The sequence below is a fragment of the Syngnathus floridae genome, chromosome 11 (assembly GCF_059516105.1).
Source record: "Syngnathus floridae isolate MCC-2025c chromosome 11, RoL_Sflo_1.0, whole genome shotgun sequence".
NCBI classification, from domain to species: Eukaryota; Metazoa; Chordata; class Actinopteri; order Syngnathiformes; family Syngnathidae; genus Syngnathus; species Syngnathus floridae.
The window spans coordinates 11,264,294-11,282,063 of record NC_142423.1 but is presented as its reverse complement, the minus strand read 5'-3'; the positions used below and the strand labels follow the sequence as shown (position 1 = coordinate 11,282,063).

Here is a 17,770-nt window from a genome sequence, read left to right as displayed (position 1 = left end):
TGAAGGTAAAGATAAGATAAAGATAAAAGTCAGAGCAAGGAATGACTAACAAAAATGACTACTGGTGAAAGAGTTCCACCTGAATTTGTGATACTGTACCGTAATGCACTTTGATTTACGGAACCTTTTTTTGCACTTGTTCACTATTTTAGAGATTTATATTTTTTGAAGGCATGCATTTCTTTTTCCAGATGATAGATGGCAATGCTGCTCTTCCCATGAAAGCCTTGCTGCTGCTGCTACCTTGTCTTAAGTCTAAAAAAAAATGAACAAAAAATCTGCAATACATTGACTTGTTCTATTTAACCACGTGCTTGTAATTGCATTTAACAAATAACAATAATAATAATAATAAAAAATACAGATAGTCAAGAAATGTTAAAAGAAATGCCATTGAAATTCAAAATTCTAAATATATTAAAAAAAAATTGTGCTCTTAATGGAAAATACATAACCGAGCCAAATTTGAACATCAGCGACATTGCAATCGGACTAGCTAACACTCAGAGATGGTGCCAGCCGAGAAATAATGTTCTGTGTTATACAAAAGTACATTTGGAAATAAATTTGCATTCTCACTGCATTCGAGAGACGCTTGCAGGGAAGTGTGTATTAGAGAATGGCAACGATAGCACTGATAGCTCCTTAACCAGATAGAGCATACGACCACATAGTAGCTACGGAGACAAATTAGTTGCATGGGGGGTAATTATTCTTTCCTTGATACAAATGAAGGCGCAGGGGTTATCTCTCAGCTCATGAATAGGCTTTGTTTAGAATAGAGAAACTCTTCATAGCCACAAGGAGCACCATTAATTGCCCAACAAGCTTAACCACTGCTACGCTCATGGGCATAAAAGTGAGAGGATTCCGTCTTTTTATTTCTCAGTGTGTGTGTGTATGTGTGTGTGTGAGAAGGAGCATGACTGTGTTTTCAATCTTGGCCTGGCCACCTGCTGTCAGACGGGGAGAGATGCTACGGTGGGTGAGAATTAAAATTTGCTGTCGTTGAAAAAGTTGGGCAAGTTTGAGACGATTGGTAGAGAAATTGAAAGTTGGGCAGACAGGCACATCATCAGGATCGAAATGAAACAAGAAGGCAAGAGAGAAGTTGCCGTGTAGAGGCGAAGATGAGCGAGGATGGAGAAAGCGGGCGGCGAGATGTGGACTCGAAAGCTTTGAGGAATTCTCCGTTTAGTCCTATCACACACACACGCACACACAGCAATATAAAAATATTTTTAAACATGGCACTACCAGCGTGGCGTATTTCTAAGCAGATGCGTATTAGACCTCTAACATTAAAGATGAAGGGCTGCGCCGCTGTGGGAGTGGTCACAGCCAACTTCAATAATAACCAGTCAAAGTGTCTCCTTTCATTTCCCTTAAATGTTTGCACACTAGCATCTCAACATCTATAGCGGAAGCATTTGCAAGACCAACACCTCACCTCATCTCCTCAAGATCATATTAACATCACGTCACATATTTAGAAAAACTATTTCAGGATCATCTTTTTACACTACACGTCATAGCCAAACTCAATTCTGAATGTCCAGCCAATGTGATGCAATCAAAAAGCCATGAGCAGCAATCACAAGTACCTCATTAATAAACGCCTTTGCTCAACAAACTTGCTTCTGCAGTTTGAGAAGCGCAGTTAAAGTGACTTGGCCAGAGGTCACCGGATTAAAAGAGATAAGCACTGGTGAATATTCCAACACTTCACCAAGGAGGGCTCTCATTCATCACCCAGCGGGATCCGTGAATAATACATGTGCTCGTTGGGTCCGAGCACAGTAAAGCGAGAGCACTCACGGCGGAACAAAGTATTACTCTCGTCCAACCGGTTAGACCTCCCTGAGGCCGATTCCGAGGTCCATTGGGAACGGTCTTGTTTGTCCTCTTCCCGTGTCTTCCCCTGAGGCGACGCATACAAGCCAATCAATCTTCTGATTCTCCTGATAATACACAAATCTCAATGTTCACCTCCCAAAACACACACGATGTATTTCTCCTTATGCATTTTACCTCAGGCACACTTAGACCAGCATTGTATCAAATGTAATCCCTTCGCCTTTGTAACATGCAATATTAATGTCCGTTACGCATACAAGCCAATATCAATAAGTATCCTCAAAATCCAGGATCATGTCCTTCGTCAGTGAGAAGATAGAATTCCCGAATCTGGACATTTCAGCAGGCGGTGGGATTCAATCAGAAAAGTATGGAACGGCGCAGAAATGGAGTAAAAGGCCTCAAGGCAGCGCACACGCTACTGTGAAATATTTTGTTTCAAATGGTGGAGAAGACTGGCGTGGCATCTACTGTATGTTGGAGCTGATGAAGTGCAAAAGTTGCATTCGCCCCTCCTAGCAGGCAGCCCTCGAGGCCAAAGAGGTTGCATGATTGCCTCTGTGAGCTACATTACATCGACGTGATGGAGCATACAATCCTGGGGCATGAAATGATGTCAAAGGAAAGTGGATGGGGGGGCTGTGAGAGGGGGGGACCATCCCAGTGCATTTTGGTGGTACCCCAGATTTCTCCGAATGCAATCGAATTTGCTGATACATCTCCCTGCGCCACTGCCTTAATATTGATGACGAGGATTCACACATGACTGCATGGTAGCACACAACAGGGGAGTCTTCTAATCCAGTTCTACACGTTCCTGCCGGGACCCCTCCCCACCTCCTGAAGTTTGATTTGAGGGGAAGTGGGACAGAAGATTCAAAACAACCATTAGAAATAACTCCCTGTGCTTATCGCACATAAAATAGTCCGATTAAATGGCGTGTACTTTTGTTTTTTTCAAAGTAGTCACATTAACTTTAGCTCTAAGAAAATGATGGCAGATTTTCTTGTGGGGAAACAGAGCAGCTGTTTTTTTCTCTCTCGAGGCAACTGTAAGCAAAAAAGCACACTACTCGTATATATTTTCCCTCTTCTAATTCCACTGGCGTGGGCCGTTCCTGCACGGTTGCAGACTGAAACCGCACATTCTGATTGCACACTGTAACAATAAATCTCGTGCTCATATTGCTGTGACCGGAAAATTCTGTATGAGACAGGTAGAATGTATCAGGTGATCAGTTTCAATGTATCACCGAGCGACAGAAAGCAGATCTATCATGAAATAAATGCGAGCAAAGGAAGCCCCTCTGTCTCATTCAACAGACGTTTGGCCCAATTTCACAGGCTGCGCCGTGGCGGAATGAGAAGAAATCAAGAGAAAAAAAATGTGAAATTGCTCGCTTACATTGCACTTGTAGTCTTATTTGTCTCCCTCTTTGTCATTTGACAATGTTAGAATGCATTTCTAGTCTGCTCAGCAAAGATAAGGACACTTGTGGAGTGTGCAATCTCCAGGTCCACACTGTTCTCGTATAACATATTGTAGCTCTTCTTTTGCAACCAAATATATGTAAAATTGTAAATTTGGTAGAATTATATATTATTAAATTAATACTATTCTTTATGAAAATGATGCTTGTATACAAGTCGAATTGTGATTAGCATTTTTATATGGACGAGCATTTCACAACTCTTTTTCAATTCAAATATTAGCGATATACGGAAAATATGTTCCATTTAAATTATTGGAGTATTTAGATACTGTGTTTGTAAAGATGACTGAGGCTGTGACATGAAAGTTTTAATGTCAAAAGGGGGTAGCCAAAGGGTGTAACAAGTGACACCAGTGCAACGTTGAGATAAATTGCGGGTTTGGCTGGGGCGTCAGTTGGAAGTCGAAAATTGGTTCGGGAGTAAATGCAAAAAAATCACAAGCCTCTGGTTCGTATTTCAAAAGGTTCGTAAGTAGAGATATCACTGTACATTCACAAAAAGTGAAAACATAGAGGGCACAGCTCTCTCCACTTGTACCTTTGGCATGCTTGATTTTGGAGTACAAGTCTTTCCCAGTAATAAAGTTTGCGGATTTGTGAAACCGTTTGGCCACACTCAATGCATTGTTTGGTAGTGCCGGTCCAAAGACTGTGAGGTAACAGTTAAAAATACATAATAGAAAATTGAATGGAGTAACAAATTTCCCCCTAAAATATTTTAAAGGCATCTCTGCAGCACCTGGAGGGATTCAATTAAAATGTTCTACAATCCTGGAGACTCCAAGTGCACAATAAAATGTATATATAAAAGCTAAAAAAAAATATTTTACATGATATGTCTTCTTTATTAATAAAGATGACTTGAGATGAGTTGGATAGTAATAGATTTCAAGTTGACATGTTCTGCTGATATACAGTGAAAATAAAGGCAAAAATAAATCAACTTGCTTTTATTTGTTCCTAGTTTAAATTCAAATTAATGTGTTGCGCTGATCTTTTTGGTTTATTATGGAATATTTACTAGCACCGACAACTGCACCAATGTGTATCATGTTCTCATTAGGCCAATAAACTTTTTTGCCCTATTTTAGATAGAAAGATTGTGATTGGATGTTACATTGGTGCCTCGGCGTCTGATTGGCTCTTCCTTGTTTCCGTGGCTCCACTGTGCACTGACGTTTTTTCGGGCTGCCCCCCTGAGACAGACTGGAGAGAATGGCTGCCAGTGCAGGTTAGCGAAAATCTTCATCGTTTTGTTTACAACCTAGACGTAAATAACACGATCTACGTTATAAATGATGTGCTTCTAGACGTGTGGACTAAAGTGTCAACGATGTTGTACCTATACGTGACATGTTGCGTTCTTGTTAAACGAGGCCGAGCTATAAATGACTCCTGAAAAGTGTTTGGCTGTCGCTAGGTTGGATTTGCGGCTAACGTTAGCCGTGTGGCTAACTTTCGGCCGGTTAGCTTGCTACCTACAGCTGATTGTGTAAACACTTGTTCGTCACCACAAACAAAGGTTTGAAAGTTCAAGCCGTCGCGTCGTTTATCATTGCTAATGACAAATATACCACGTCGTAGGTTGTATTGATGAGTAGAGATGGAGGTTAGAGCTTAAAGCATCTGAAGTTTTTATCACCGAATTTGATCTGGTAATGCTTGAGTGATATCTTGCTAGACATTAGCTTGGTGATTAGCCGTCTGCTAAAAGTTTAGCGTGGTTGTCAACCAGACAGCGTTTCGAATGTGTCTCTTCGAATCATCACAGTTGCGGGTTTGACCACCCGCGACGTGACTTATGTTGGCGATTGGGAAAGTTGGCGTTGTTGAGCGTCCCTTCCTCCCCACGAAAGAAATCAGTTAGCGAGCTAGCTTCCATCTGCCGCTGTGTTTGGCAATCCCCTTGTTTCAACTCTTTGTCTAGTGAAGTAGCTCGCGTTGCTCAACACGAGGTATTTGTTGTGAAAGTTTGATCTCCCCTCCTCGACATAAAATCAGATCAAAGCATGTTTACAAACAGTCCAACCATAAAGTTTATTGACTGATGCATTCAACTAGTGGTCTTCAAATAGTTAAAAAGACTGACAACAAAAGGACACAGAGATAAACGTATGTAAAAATAACTTTCCCATTTGTTTTTTCAAAAGTATTCTACTGCAAGACTCCTCATGAATCACAACTAAGTAACCTTTACCAAACATACAATGACAGTTTTGGGATATCATTCTTAAACCTGCTTGCAGATTAACATTTTTTGCAAACATACAAAGTTAATCTGTAATTTCAGTTTCAATTGAAAACAAAAAAGTGCTATTGTTTTTTAAGGTCTAACTGAATGAAATGGTATAATTAGTTTTGTTTTGTTGAAAACACATTGGACCCAGTAAATATTAGTCAATTTGTTAGCCTGTTCTCAAACCCAGTCATTCGCTAATTTCAGGTCTATTTGATTCAAAGTCCTTAACTTTGTTGATTTTCAGGTATCGACTGTCAAGCACCATGAAGGTGCTAAATGGATTAAATACATCTGTAAATAATGCATATGCTGTATAGAAAAGATAAATGTGTCATAAAAACAAAAGACTTTTGTCATTATTTGAGGGGGGGGGGGCTTAACTATTCTGTTAGAACTAATGAACAATTTCAAACAGTTTGTTTATGCTGATCTGTGGTGCTTTCTTCTGTGTTTAGAGGTAGGGAAGCTGTTACAAGTTCAGAATGGGACACCGCCAAGCACCAACTACAATGGGGTAGATGCCATACACGCCTGCAACATCCTTCAGCAGCTCAAAGCTTTGTACGATGAAGCTCAGCTCACAGACATTGTCGTAGAGGTGGACCACGGCAAGACCTTCTCATGTCACCGGAATGTTCTTGCCGCAATTAGCCCATATTTTAGGTAAATACGTTAAAAAGAAAATACACACACACTCTCCTGCATGTGAATTGCTGCTTTTGGTCTATTCTGCGTCTTCGTGCTCACCAGGTCCATGTTCACGAGTGGCCTTACAGAGAGCAACCAACGGGAGGTCAGAATCGTTGGGGTGGAATCGGAATCTATGCACCTCGTCTTGGACTATGCCTACACGTCCAGGGTCACGCTCTCAGAATCCAACGTTCAGGCCCTGTTCACCGCAGCCAGCATATTCCAGATCCCTGCCCTGCAGGACCAGTGTGCCCAGTTTATGATCAGTAGGCTGGACCCGCAGAACTGTATTGGGGTTTTCATGTTTGCAGATGCCTACGGGCACCAAGAGCTGAAGGAACGTTCTCAAGACTACATCCGCAAAAAGGTCAGTTTGGGAATTTGAGATGCACTGATACTGTTTTTTACCTACGTCAATGCTTTGACTAACGGCTGTAAATGTTGTTCTTTTTTTTTGGTGGGCGGTGACAGTTCCTATGTGTTTCAAGAGAGCAAGAGTTTCTCCAGATGACCAAGGAGCAGCTGGTCAGCATTTTGAACAATGACGACCTCAACGTGGAGAAAGAAGAACATGTGTACGAGAGCATCATTCGCTGGCTGGAGCACGACCTGAGCGGGCGCGAGGCTCACCTGGCCGACGTGTTCTCCCAGTGCATTCGTCTGCCGTTGCTGGATGACACCTTCCTCAGTCGGATCCCCGCGCCCTTCGCTTGCGCCCTTTCCCTGTCCAAAGACCCAGTCGAGGCCAAAGCCCGCCTCACCGGCACCAATGGTTGCCCCCAGCGCCTGGGAATGACTGCTTCCGAGATGGTCATTTGCTTCGATGCCGCTCACAAACACTCAGGAAAGAAGCAGACGGTACCTTGCCTGGACACAGCCACGGGCAGGGTGTTCAAACTCTGCAAACCTCCCAACGATCTCAGAGAGGTCGGCATCCTGGTGTCCTCAGAAAACGACATCTACATCGCCGGGGGCTACCGACCGAGCAACAGCGAGGTGTGCATCGATCATCGGGCTGAGAGCGACTTCTGGCAGTACGAACATGCAGGCAATCGATGGCTACCGCACGCGCCACTTTTGCGAGCCAGGATCGGCTGCCGACTGGTACACTGTTGCGGGAAGCTCTACGCGTTGGGGGGCAGAGTATACGAAGGTGACGGCCGCAACGCTTTGAAATCGGTCGAATGCTACGACGCCCGGGACAACTGCTGGACGGCCGTGAGTCCGATGCCGGTGGCCATGGAGTTTCATAGCGCCGTGGAGTACAAAGACCGGATCTACGTCCTCCAAGGTATGTTAAGCCCTCTTAGTGGGACGAAGGCCTTTTTGCGTACAAAATACTCATAGTGCAGCATTGCTCACATTGGAAATGTAGCCTGCCCGGACTTGCTATTTCATTAAACACTTTTGGATGGAAGAGAGGGGAGGGGCGAACAACCCTGAAAATGTAACATTTACACTTCAAGCTGCTACATTTTCATGTTGAAATTATGCCAAAGTTAACACACAACAAAGTTTCAGTCATCTTAACCTCTCCTTCCTCCCTAAAAAGAAAAAAAAGAGTGAAACTGACTACGAATTGCATTTCCTTATCTCCTCACAGGTGAATATTTCTTCTGCTTCGACCCTCGTAAGGACTACTGGAGTCACCTCTCCCCGATGAGCGTCCCCCGAAGCCAAGGTCTGGCCGCCCTCTACAAGAACTGCATTTACTACATTGCCGGCATCTGCAAGAATCACCAGCGCACATTTACTGTGGAGGTCTACGACATTGAGCGCAACAGCTGGAGCCGCAAGAGGGATCTGCCCTTTGACCAAGCCACCAGCCCCTACATCAAGGCCATGCTGCTGCAAGGCAAGTTGCACCTGTTTGTACGGGCCACGCAGGTCATGGTGGAGGAGCACGTCTTCCGCACCAGCCGCAAGAACTCCCTTTACCAGTATGACGATCAGGCGGACGCATGGACCAAAGTCTACGAGACGCCTGACCGCCTCTGGGATTTGGGCCGCCATTTTGAATGCGTGGTAGCCAAACTCTATCCACAGTGTCTACAGCGGGTGCTTTGATGGAAGCCGTGGCCGTGGCTTGTGCTGTGAACCCAATCTGGGCGGCAGAGGGAGCGGTGCGGTTTTGCCTGCCTTGTGCCTGGTGTTACCTCGGCTTTGCACCACAAAGACCGTTTTTTTTTTGTCTATCTGTTTTCGATACGTCTTAAGCGGTCAAACGTTTTTGGGTTTGACAAGATCAAGACCGGGGTGCTTTTAAAAAAATTGCAGTATTCCCCCACCACCACCACCAACTACCCACACTGATGCTTGCTCTAGAAAACCGTACAACGAATCATAAGTGCAATTACTCAACTTGTGTTGCTTATTGTTGAGCCACGCTCTTGTCATTTGGTTTGGATACATGACCGAGGTTCTACAAAAGCATGTAAACATGGCGTGCACTCTGGAAATATGAATGCTACATCTCAGCATAAAGTCAAATACTATATATACATACATATATAAAAATATATATATAAACTATATATTCATACGGGTAATATGAATAGCATTGCTTATTATTAGTTTGCCGGCTCTGTTTGTTTGCGCCACCTCCCCCCCACCCCAACCGCCCTGCAAGTCAAATCTCTGAAGCTCCTTTTTTCTAGGTGACTTATTTTGAAGTCTAGTTGTGATTTATAGTAGGTTTTGAAGCTTGTATGATATTTTGATGCCCCCCCCCCCCCTTCCCCCCTTCCCCGCTACTCCTCCACAAGCGACTGTGTGTCAAACAATTCACTGTGTGTGGCTTCTGAGCAGTTTTCATGTTTTGGTTTTAGATTCCAATTGCTTAGGGGGGGGTCTCGTGCCTCCCACCCTTTCAGTCGGTGTCCATTTTGTGTGTCACACATGAGGACGACTTGTGATGTGTAACGTTGGAATATTCCCTCTCCACATTGGAGAAATGACAAGAGTGAACTTTGTGTCAACACTAAGTGGGAAGTTCAGACCAACTACCACGCTTACCTCAGAGACTTCAGAGCTATTCCATTAGGAGGAGGAGGAGGAGGAAGAAAAGAAAAAGGACTTTTCTGGATGTTTTGTGTTAATGAAGCAACAACATTGAGCTCGGTTTGGATTGCTTTCTAGAGTTTCATTCTAACCAGTTTGAAAAGGGCAAAACAGCCTTCCACAAAAATGCATTTGCGATCTTGTAATAACTGATCCGGAATTTGGAAAGCGTTTTGTTGTAGCAATAATTCCTAGAACTGTGATGAGGCTACATGTCTTTATATGAATTCAGTCAAAGTGCGTTGATTATTTTGTGTGCTCGTCCGGTATTGAAATTACATTAGTTCCACTGGAGCACGGCTTGGAGCGACATGTCATTCTGTGCAGATCACTCGAGATGCCGACGTGCCTGTGGCCGAAAGAAAAAGCGTGGAACTCAAAAGTGTCCCTCCTGATGAACAATAGCGGGAAAGTCTTAACTCGGCCTTGCACTGAACGGCTCTCACGTCAACAGATCTGAACTGCGAACTCATTTTGAAGAAGCACCTCTGTGAAAAAGGCCACAAATCCGTCTTTACATGCCGCCGCCAGTGGACTAACAGTTGGTGCTGCTTTCATTTTTCTTTTTTTTTTTTGACAATCTTTTACAGAAGAACTCGTCCCACAGCTACGTGGTGTTTCTCTGCCCGTGTGACATTTTCAGTACATTACTGTCAATTTTGTCATGCTGGTTCCTGTGTCAGCTTTGCACTACTACACAAGAGTGGCCCACATTCTGAAAGAGCTTCAGCAACCTTATTACAATCAACCCGAAAAAAATATGACAAGCATTCATTTAAAAACAAAACACGATAATACTAGAGGCGATGACTTTAATGGCTCAGCTCAGAGTTGATGTTAAAGCTTCATTCACGCAATTTTACAGTTGGTAAGTGAGCAATGGGGAACTCTCAGGATTTCTACTGAAACAGTACTGTATTTTTAATTGTTTTTGTGTGTATTATACTGTACTATAGGTTTGCTGTACTTGCACAGTTTTTAAACTTCAGTTTCTTTTATAACTTGAAGAGTAGATGTTTTTTGTTGTCTTCAGTAACCCCCCCCCCCCCTCTCTCTTTGCTTATGTTATTTGCTATTTAGTTTTGGTAGACTAATCCTGCTCTGAGAAGATTGCCTGCACGACTAATACATTTGAATTGATTTCCCCCCTACACTGTAGTACAGAACCTTCTCACCAAACATAAGCATTGCAGATCAATAAACTAAACATTTTAAATACCAGTCATGACAGACTGTACTACAAGCTATGAAATCTATTGTATGTTGAAGAGCTAGTTCATGGCCCTGGGCTGCAATACAAAGCTCATCTCATCAAATGTTTGTGCATTTAACTCAACTTCTCATGTTTTTCTTTTTCTCTCCACTTTGCTGGTTTGTCTTTTTGGGCTTATGGTTTATAGTGGTTGTTGAGCTCAACTGTGAAATTCACGTTGCACATAACTTGAAAATAAAATAATTAAAAGTGAAACTAAGTTCATTCATTCTCTGCTCAGTGGTATTCAGAGGCACTTCCGTTTGACGTCGAGATATCCGCGGTGGTTGCAACATAGTAACGAGCCCAGTATGCCTAAAGGATGCTACGGAAGAGGAGTCAGAATTCTGTCACCCCTTTTTTTTTTCTTCACTGGCCCTAATCATCTTCCGGAGGATGCAACATAGTAACGAACCCACCATGACTAAAGTATGCAAAAACTACCGGTCTATTATGAAATAACCCACGGCCCTCATGAAGATAAGCGGCTTGGAATGTTTTCAAATGCAGAGTAAATGTACTCAGGAAATACTCAAGTACAAATACTGAAGTACAGGCGGAACACGTGGTAGCTGGATGCCTGCCCACTACTCGCCGGGTGACGCGTGAGCGACAAAAGCCGCATTGAGAAAGTTTGAACGACTCACTTTAGTTGTCGCGAATTCTGTCAACAAAAGGTAAGCTCCTCGCTAAACCAAGATTTTCCGGCGACTCGGAAGTGCTACCCTAAACCGTCTTAAAGTGCAAGTTAGTTTTTCTTTTGTTCATGCACGACTACAGTATGTATTATATTCACTCGTGAAATGAGGCGATCAGCGATTAATCGTACAGTGTGGCATCACTTTAGGGAATTCTTGAAAACGTATAATCTATATAATTCGTATAAATACTATTTAAAATAGGTTGCAAGTCAAGTCTCGTTTCCCTGTAATGCAACACGTTACAGTCCCCATTGATCGCTCACTGTCACATGTTGACTATTACCCGGTCAAAGATACTTGTGTGCTGTACAGTGTACACAATAGTGGGTGAGAAATTCTAAACACAAGTGATATAGAACACGAGAGACATGGAAAGCTGCGAAAGAATTGTCATTGCCCTCAATAGTACGGCAAAGCTGTGCACCGGTTGATTTGTGTGCTACTTAGTTATGTCAACTAGTCGCGAATGACGTAATAGATTTTTTCCTCAGCACTGTACTACAATAACAACAAAACAACAATAATAATAATAATAATAATAATAATAATAATAATAATAATAATAATAATAATAATAATAATATCCATTCCTTATACATTTCCGTCATTATTTCGGTGTACTCACGGACCAGTTGTTTCCTTTTTTCATTCTTGAACGCCTTGGTTAATTCTTGTCCACGCTGGCCTCCAGGTTCTCCAGGTAAGCGTACCCGCCACGGGCGTTTGCGTGCGCGTCGTAGTTGGCGGCTTCCCGGTCAAAGTTTGACGGGCTTTTTGGAAAGTTCTTGCGTTTCAGGATCGTTCGCTTAAATTTACTTTGTGAGTAGCATCTCAACACACAAGAAGGTTCACATAATGTGGCGAAATGACTAAATAAAACAACGTCGATCTCATAAGACACGGACATGGTCAAAATGCGTCTTGATTACTGCTGCGCCCGTGCACTTCCGGGTCTTTTATACTCAATCACACTAGCCCACGAAACCTTCTAACCAATCAAATCAACGGACTCAAATTATATCTAGTCTAAAGCATGTAATTCGTCTAAACGCAATCATACAACAAAACAACATCATACCAAGATGATAGACTAACAAAATGAGATATTTTTGAATTAGTCAAGATTTCTCAGACTTGTGAAATAATTAACATGCTTTTTGACTCTCATTAGGAACATGTCCTCGACACCAACCAATAAGCAGGGCTTGAAACCACCAGATGGTGGCTGGGGTTGGATGGTCGTGATTGGGGCTCATATTTCCATTGGCTTTGCCTACTCGACGCCCAAAGCCCTCTCCATTTTCTTCAAGGATATCCGATCAGACTTGCAAGCTAGCGAGAGTGACATAGCGTGGATCTCCTCTATCATGTTAGCAGCCATGTATGCTGGAGGTGAGTCCACCCACTATTCCTCTGGGGTTTGTGGTTTTCTCAGTCAATGTCATAATCACATTGTCTACTAATAAAAAAAAAAAAATCACTGCCTCACCCAACCTTAACTCAAAGAGGCCAAACTGGTGAAATATTTGCCTCATCTGAGTTTCAGGCAATGGGCTTCATCATATTGTCCTTGGCAAGGCTTCAGCAATGTCACCAAATGGCGGAAAGCGACAGCGCAAATACATCAGCGGAAGGTCCCACAAACTGGGGTCCCCTCCCCTTCCGAGAGAGACTTGACAGCCTTTTCCAGATAAAACTCTGAGTCAAGGAGTCAAATGATACGTGAAGTGCAGTATGGAACATACGCTATTGAGACAGAACCTTGCCATTGACCCCCACACATACACAATGTGTATCTTCTATCTACGACTTTTGCATGTTTGCTGCCTCCATTTGTTGTCGAGATCTGCCTCCTATAGTCCCGAAGGGGTTTACAAAGGAGTAGGTTTCCTCCTTGTCTGGTTTGACAACCCCATTCGTTTAGTTCCAGTCCACTGCTCCACCTCCAATTGGGCAAAGAGAAAATGCTGCGATGGAGATTAATTAATCTATTCCAGGATTCCTTATACAATACCAATGAAGGGTTTCTGTTCAATTCTAAATGTTCAATAAATTTCACAGGACCGGTGAGCAGTGCGTTGGTCAATCGCTTTGGAAGCCGACCGATAGTTATTGTAGGGGGGCTGATGTGCGGGGCCTCCATGGTCGCGGCTTCTTTCGGGAACTCCATCGTTTACCTCTACTTGTGCGTTGGCGTCATTGCAGGTATGATATTTTACTACTTTTGTGGTTAGTTATGTTTGTTACTGAGATCTTTTCACTCATTTTCCCATTTTGTCTCACCGCAGGCTGTGGACTGGCCTTAAACCTGAATGCATCTATCACCATCATCAGCAAGTATTTTCTGGCCAAGCGTCCTTTGGCCAATGGTCTCGCAATGGCAGGGAGTCCTGTTTTTTTGTGCTTCCTAGCCCCTTTTAATCAATTTCTACTGGACAAATTTGGCTGGAGAGGAAGTCTTCTTATCCTCGGGGCCCTGATGCTCAACTGTTGTGTGGCTGGGGCCTTGATGAGACCCCTCGCTTCCTGTACCTCATTTCCTGCTCCCCATAAAGAAGCGGAGGTGCAGTCAAATAACGCCAATACCAAGCCACAGAAGCAAAGTTGCATCAGAGGTGCCAAGAACATCTTTGACTGGTCCTTTTTCAAAGATCGAGGTTTTCTTATTTACCTCATCGGGAACATCATGTTCATTTTCGGTGCCTACGCACCCATCATGTTCCTGAAAGATTACGCCATCAGTCGTGGCGTGGACCAATACTCGGCAGCGTATCTGCTCTCCATTATGGGCTTTGTGGACATGTTTGTTCGCCCCGGCACAGGCCTGATTGCCAACAGCAAGTGGATCCGACCACGAATCCAGTACTTCTTCAGCTTTGCCGTGGTGTTCAATGGCACCTGCCATTTACTCTGTCCACTGATCACCAACTACACTTTTATGGTGGTGTACGCCGTATTTTTTGGCGTGGCTTTCGGCATGGTTTTCGCCCTCATCTTTGAGTGCCTGATGGATCTGATGGGAAATCAACGCTTCCCTCGTGCCGTTGGACTGGTCACCATCATTGAGTGTGTCCCCATGCTACTGGGACCGCCCACAGCAGGTAACTTAAATCTGCTGACAACCATTATTTAGTCATGTATGTATTGCGATAGTGAGTTTTGCAAACAACTTGCTTTCTCAGATCCAAAGTTGAATGGAAAGATTGGACATAATTACTACACGAGAACTAAATCAAACAACACACGTGCTTCTTGTTTGAGACGCCTCAGCTGTTCCTTTTCTCAGCACAGATGATGTTCTGCCATTGGTCATAGCTAATTGCAAACAGTGCACCCTTTGTTCCATAAGCATTAATTGCTGTCATCCATAAGGGACACTTGAATTCTATCTGGCCTGGAATTCGTGTCTAAATGCAATTCCAAAGAAGTAAATCAGTTCTCTCATCGTGCATCGGTTGGTGTCAGCGGTACGGATCGGAGTCCCCAAAACGAAGGCTTTGAATAAGCACTGACGCTGCATAAACTTAATCAGCTGCACGCCTCCAAACCTTCTGTGCCGGCCGGCAACCTGAGTTTTAATGAGGTGGAAATTGATAGGCCCCCGGGTTTGTCTGGCGTGACCCTGTTTCGAGGCACTCATTTAAAAAGGTGAAATAAATAAGAGGCTCCCTGCACATCTTGCATTCTCCTCCAGAGGGCACAATTATTACCTCCACCCTGACTTGTCTTCTTGTTATGGTTCCGCCAAACCTTTGGGTCAAGTCAATTAGCGATAATGCGGGTAAGTCCCTTTAATGAGCGTTTGCTTTTGGCTATCTCATGATGCTCCACCCTGTAAGTCAGTGGACCTGCGTCGTATTTTAACTGGACTATGCTTGGTACAAAAGGTGACAATGCCAGATGGACCCCATTAAGACTTTGCCAAACGAAGCCCCTTTTAATGGGCATGGGGGTCACTTGTGTGCATTCACCATATGACAGCTATCAATCAGATGATGCAAATCTAGCTGTCACGGTGAAAAGTTCTCCACTTTGCACAAATAGACAATCTGCTCAAAGTTTAAAGATGGTTCACTTTATGCCTCATCTTTTTTTTTACTACTTTGATTCAATGCACATACACACACTGAAAGCGAGACCGATAGTCATCTGTCAGTTGATCCGCATCTGAAGTTGGAAGCGTCAAATGATTCCAAAGGCACATTTGTCCTTTTTTTTCGATGAGAAGGGTCTTTTTTCTGATTTGTTTTGGTAGCAGCTGTCAAAATTGCCTTTTTGGAGATACAGGGTGGGCCATGGCCCCCTCTCAATTTAAAGCTTGCTTTGTTTCTAGCGCACCTTTATAAATTCATTCAGGTAGCGTTGTGCTGCTCGTGTGTTTCTTCAAAAATGTTTGCATCATAATGGTGTGCTCGAGCAGTTTAGTTTTCACCAGTCACCATCTTGTCTGCTCTCCTCACAGGTTTACTGGTGGATACATTTGAAGACTACAAGTACCTCTTCTTCTTGTGCGGCGGAGTGATTGTTACCGGGGGGATCTTCCTTTTCGTCATGAATATTTACAACTATCGTATGCTGGAAAAAGAGAGGCGTCAACAGCCAAACGCAAATCACACAGTAGGCCAGGACCAGGCCGAGATGGCGAGCGCGCTCACTCACACCTTTTGTCCAAAGGAGTCTGACGTGCTTGAGTGTAAAGACCCAGCGAGCATCCAAGTTAAAAGTTGACACTTTTAACAAGAGTTTGTCTTTTGTAGTTGGCTAAAATATGGTTCAAATGATGTTTACATTACCCTATTTTTTAATGTTTAATGAAATCCAATGTGGCAGTATAAAAAAAAAAACTGTGGGACTATGAATTCTATTTAGAAGACATTCCATTTAAATGGAATACTTCATTCTTGCAGAGATAGGCTCAGCTTTTTTTTGTTTGTTTTATCTTTCCCAGGACTAAAGTGGCGCTTACGTTGAATAACTCAAAACAACTCCAAGGTTTTATTATCTTGTTACCTTTCACCTACAGTACGTGCCCCTCCTTTCTACTGTTCAAAAGTACAACTGATCCCCCAAGCCTTACATTTGAAGTTTACATATTTTCTAAACAAATGAGCCAGCGTATTTTTCCTTACATCACTCGGCCATATATGTTCCTCTGTGCCATTTCCTGACAACATTGCACTGATGAGTCCTGACTTTTGAGACTGTGTTTGTCAACCAAACTTGAATGTTTTAAGTGTTCGATACTCTTATTGTGTAAAACGGTTCTTTTGCTTTCTGTTAGTGACCAGACTGTGAATTACTTCTTCGGTACGTCTAAATCAATGGTTCTTAACCTGGGTTAAGAACCTCCTCCACCGAGGAGGTCCGAACAAACCTGGTTTATCGTGTAAGTATGCAATTTGTTGTGAGTTTATGTATTGTGTTGAGTTTGTTCTTTGAACAAGGTGATGTTCATCCACGGCTCATTTTGTGCACCAGTAAAAAAACATCTATGTCTTGAATAAAAAAAAAAAAGTTTCACTAACGAGGAGTTCGGTGAATGTGCATATGAAACCTCTAACAAGGTGAAGAACCACTTGCCTTAATGAATTTGACTCTACTGAATACAAAACGTGTCTGTTTGCAATCACTTAAATTAACAAGCCTATTAAAGCCAAACATAATCATGACAACTTGTACCGCACGGATGTAGCGAGATATAAGAGCGCGTCTAGATGTTGATGACCCACCAACCTTTCTCCCGACCTTTGCATCTGTAAGAATCAAATCCGCCTTGTTTACAATCGCCGGCTGAGCCGATGAATCGGGAGCGGTCTTACACGAGTGGCCGGTCTGAGACGAGCAGCCGAGAAAGAATGTTCTCCCGCGGGGCTCAAAGAGCGCCGGCATCTATCAGGAGAAGAAATTGAATGGGATTTGGAGAGCAACAGAGATTAGATAGCGCTCCGCTGTTGAGCAAGCATGAGACGCGCCAATGTAACGCTTTCCCTGGCTGGGATGAAATCAAACCACAGTGAAACGGGCTCACAGTGACATGTGTGCAAACACTGTGGCCTTTGGGCCCGAATTCAAGATTTGATACTTTTGTTTGCTTTTTTTTTCTGGCTGCTCTGGTTCAATAAAGGTTGAGAAACTCCGAATCATGCATTCTGTTGTGTTGATTCAACTTGCTCTCCTTAATCAGCATAGTCTTCACGTCATTTTCCATCTGGGGTCACCAACCTTTTTGAAACAGACCATCTAATTCAGGACTGATTCATGAGAAGGGATAATAGTTTGATACACACCTGAAATAACACATTAGCATTGTCATTAAAAATACGATACGATACAACACTTACTTTTCTTTATTCGTTTCTTGGAAGTTATCCGAGCTGGCACCAGGGAGTGGTTCAAGCATATTTCGGGAAGGTATGGGGTGGAGGAGGCCCACGCTCCAACATCTAGCTCCGCCTGTGATTGCAAACCAGTATTTTAC

At 43.2% G+C, this 17,770-nt stretch overlaps 2 protein-coding genes across 4 annotated transcripts; both read left to right on the top strand.

The window, feature by feature from the left end:
- The first annotated feature begins 4,519 nt into the window (after window positions 1-4,519).
- On the top strand, window positions 4,520-10,807 carry kbtbd8 (kelch repeat and BTB (POZ) domain containing 8). Of its 2 annotated transcripts, none has more exons than XM_088389317.1 (5): window positions 4,520-4,581; window positions 6,045-6,252; window positions 6,340-6,646; window positions 6,751-7,570; window positions 7,883-10,807. In XM_088389317.1, exons 1-5 carry the CDS (start codon window positions 4,566-4,568, stop codon window positions 8,344-8,346), a joined length of 1,815 nt encoding a protein of 604 aa, XP_088245443.1. In that variant the 5' UTR covers window positions 4,520-4,565; the 3' UTR covers window positions 8,347-10,807. The 2 variants fall into 2 exon arrangements, with proteins under 2 accessions (XP_088245443.1, XP_088245444.1); XM_088389318.1 differs by lacking the exon at window positions 4,520-4,581 and adding an exon at window positions 4,685-4,872.
- Window positions 10,808-11,161: 354 nt separating this feature from the next.
- Window positions 11,162-17,435, top strand: LOC148391078 (monocarboxylate transporter 2-like). Of its 2 annotated transcripts, none has more exons than XM_088389319.1 (5): window positions 11,162-11,268; window positions 12,464-12,684; window positions 13,354-13,497; window positions 13,581-14,393; window positions 15,755-17,435. In XM_088389319.1, the coding sequence occupies exons 2-5, from the start codon at window positions 12,468-12,470 to the stop codon at window positions 16,018-16,020; spliced, it is 1,440 nt and encodes a 479-aa protein (XP_088245445.1). In that variant the 5' UTR covers window positions 11,162-11,268; window positions 12,464-12,467; the 3' UTR covers window positions 16,021-17,435. The 2 variants fall into 2 exon arrangements, with proteins under 2 accessions (XP_088245445.1, XP_088245447.1); XM_088389321.1 differs by having other exon boundaries at window positions 11,192-11,338.
- Window positions 17,436-17,770: the final 335 nt, after the last annotated feature.

Excerpts from the sequence above, each read along its gene's own strand:
- kbtbd8 (XM_088389317.1), top strand. Across the intron at positions 6,253-6,339 it reads GCAATTAGCCCATATTTTAG|GTCCATGTTCACGAGTGGCC; the intron begins GTAAATACGTTA and ends CGTGCTCACCAG. Across the intron at positions 7,571-7,882 it reads CCGGATCTACGTCCTCCAAG|GTGAATATTTCTTCTGCTTC; the intron begins GTATGTTAAGCC and ends ATCTCCTCACAG.
- LOC148391078 (XM_088389319.1), top strand. The coding sequence starts at position 12,468 with ATGTCCTCGACACCAACCAATAAGCAGGGCTTGAAACCACCAGATGGT. Across the intron at positions 12,685-13,353 it reads AGCAGCCATGTATGCTGGAG|GACCGGTGAGCAGTGCGTTG; the intron begins GTGAGTCCACCC and ends TAAATTTCACAG. Across the intron at positions 13,498-13,580 it reads GTGCGTTGGCGTCATTGCAG|GCTGTGGACTGGCCTTAAAC; the intron begins GTATGATATTTT and ends GTCTCACCGCAG.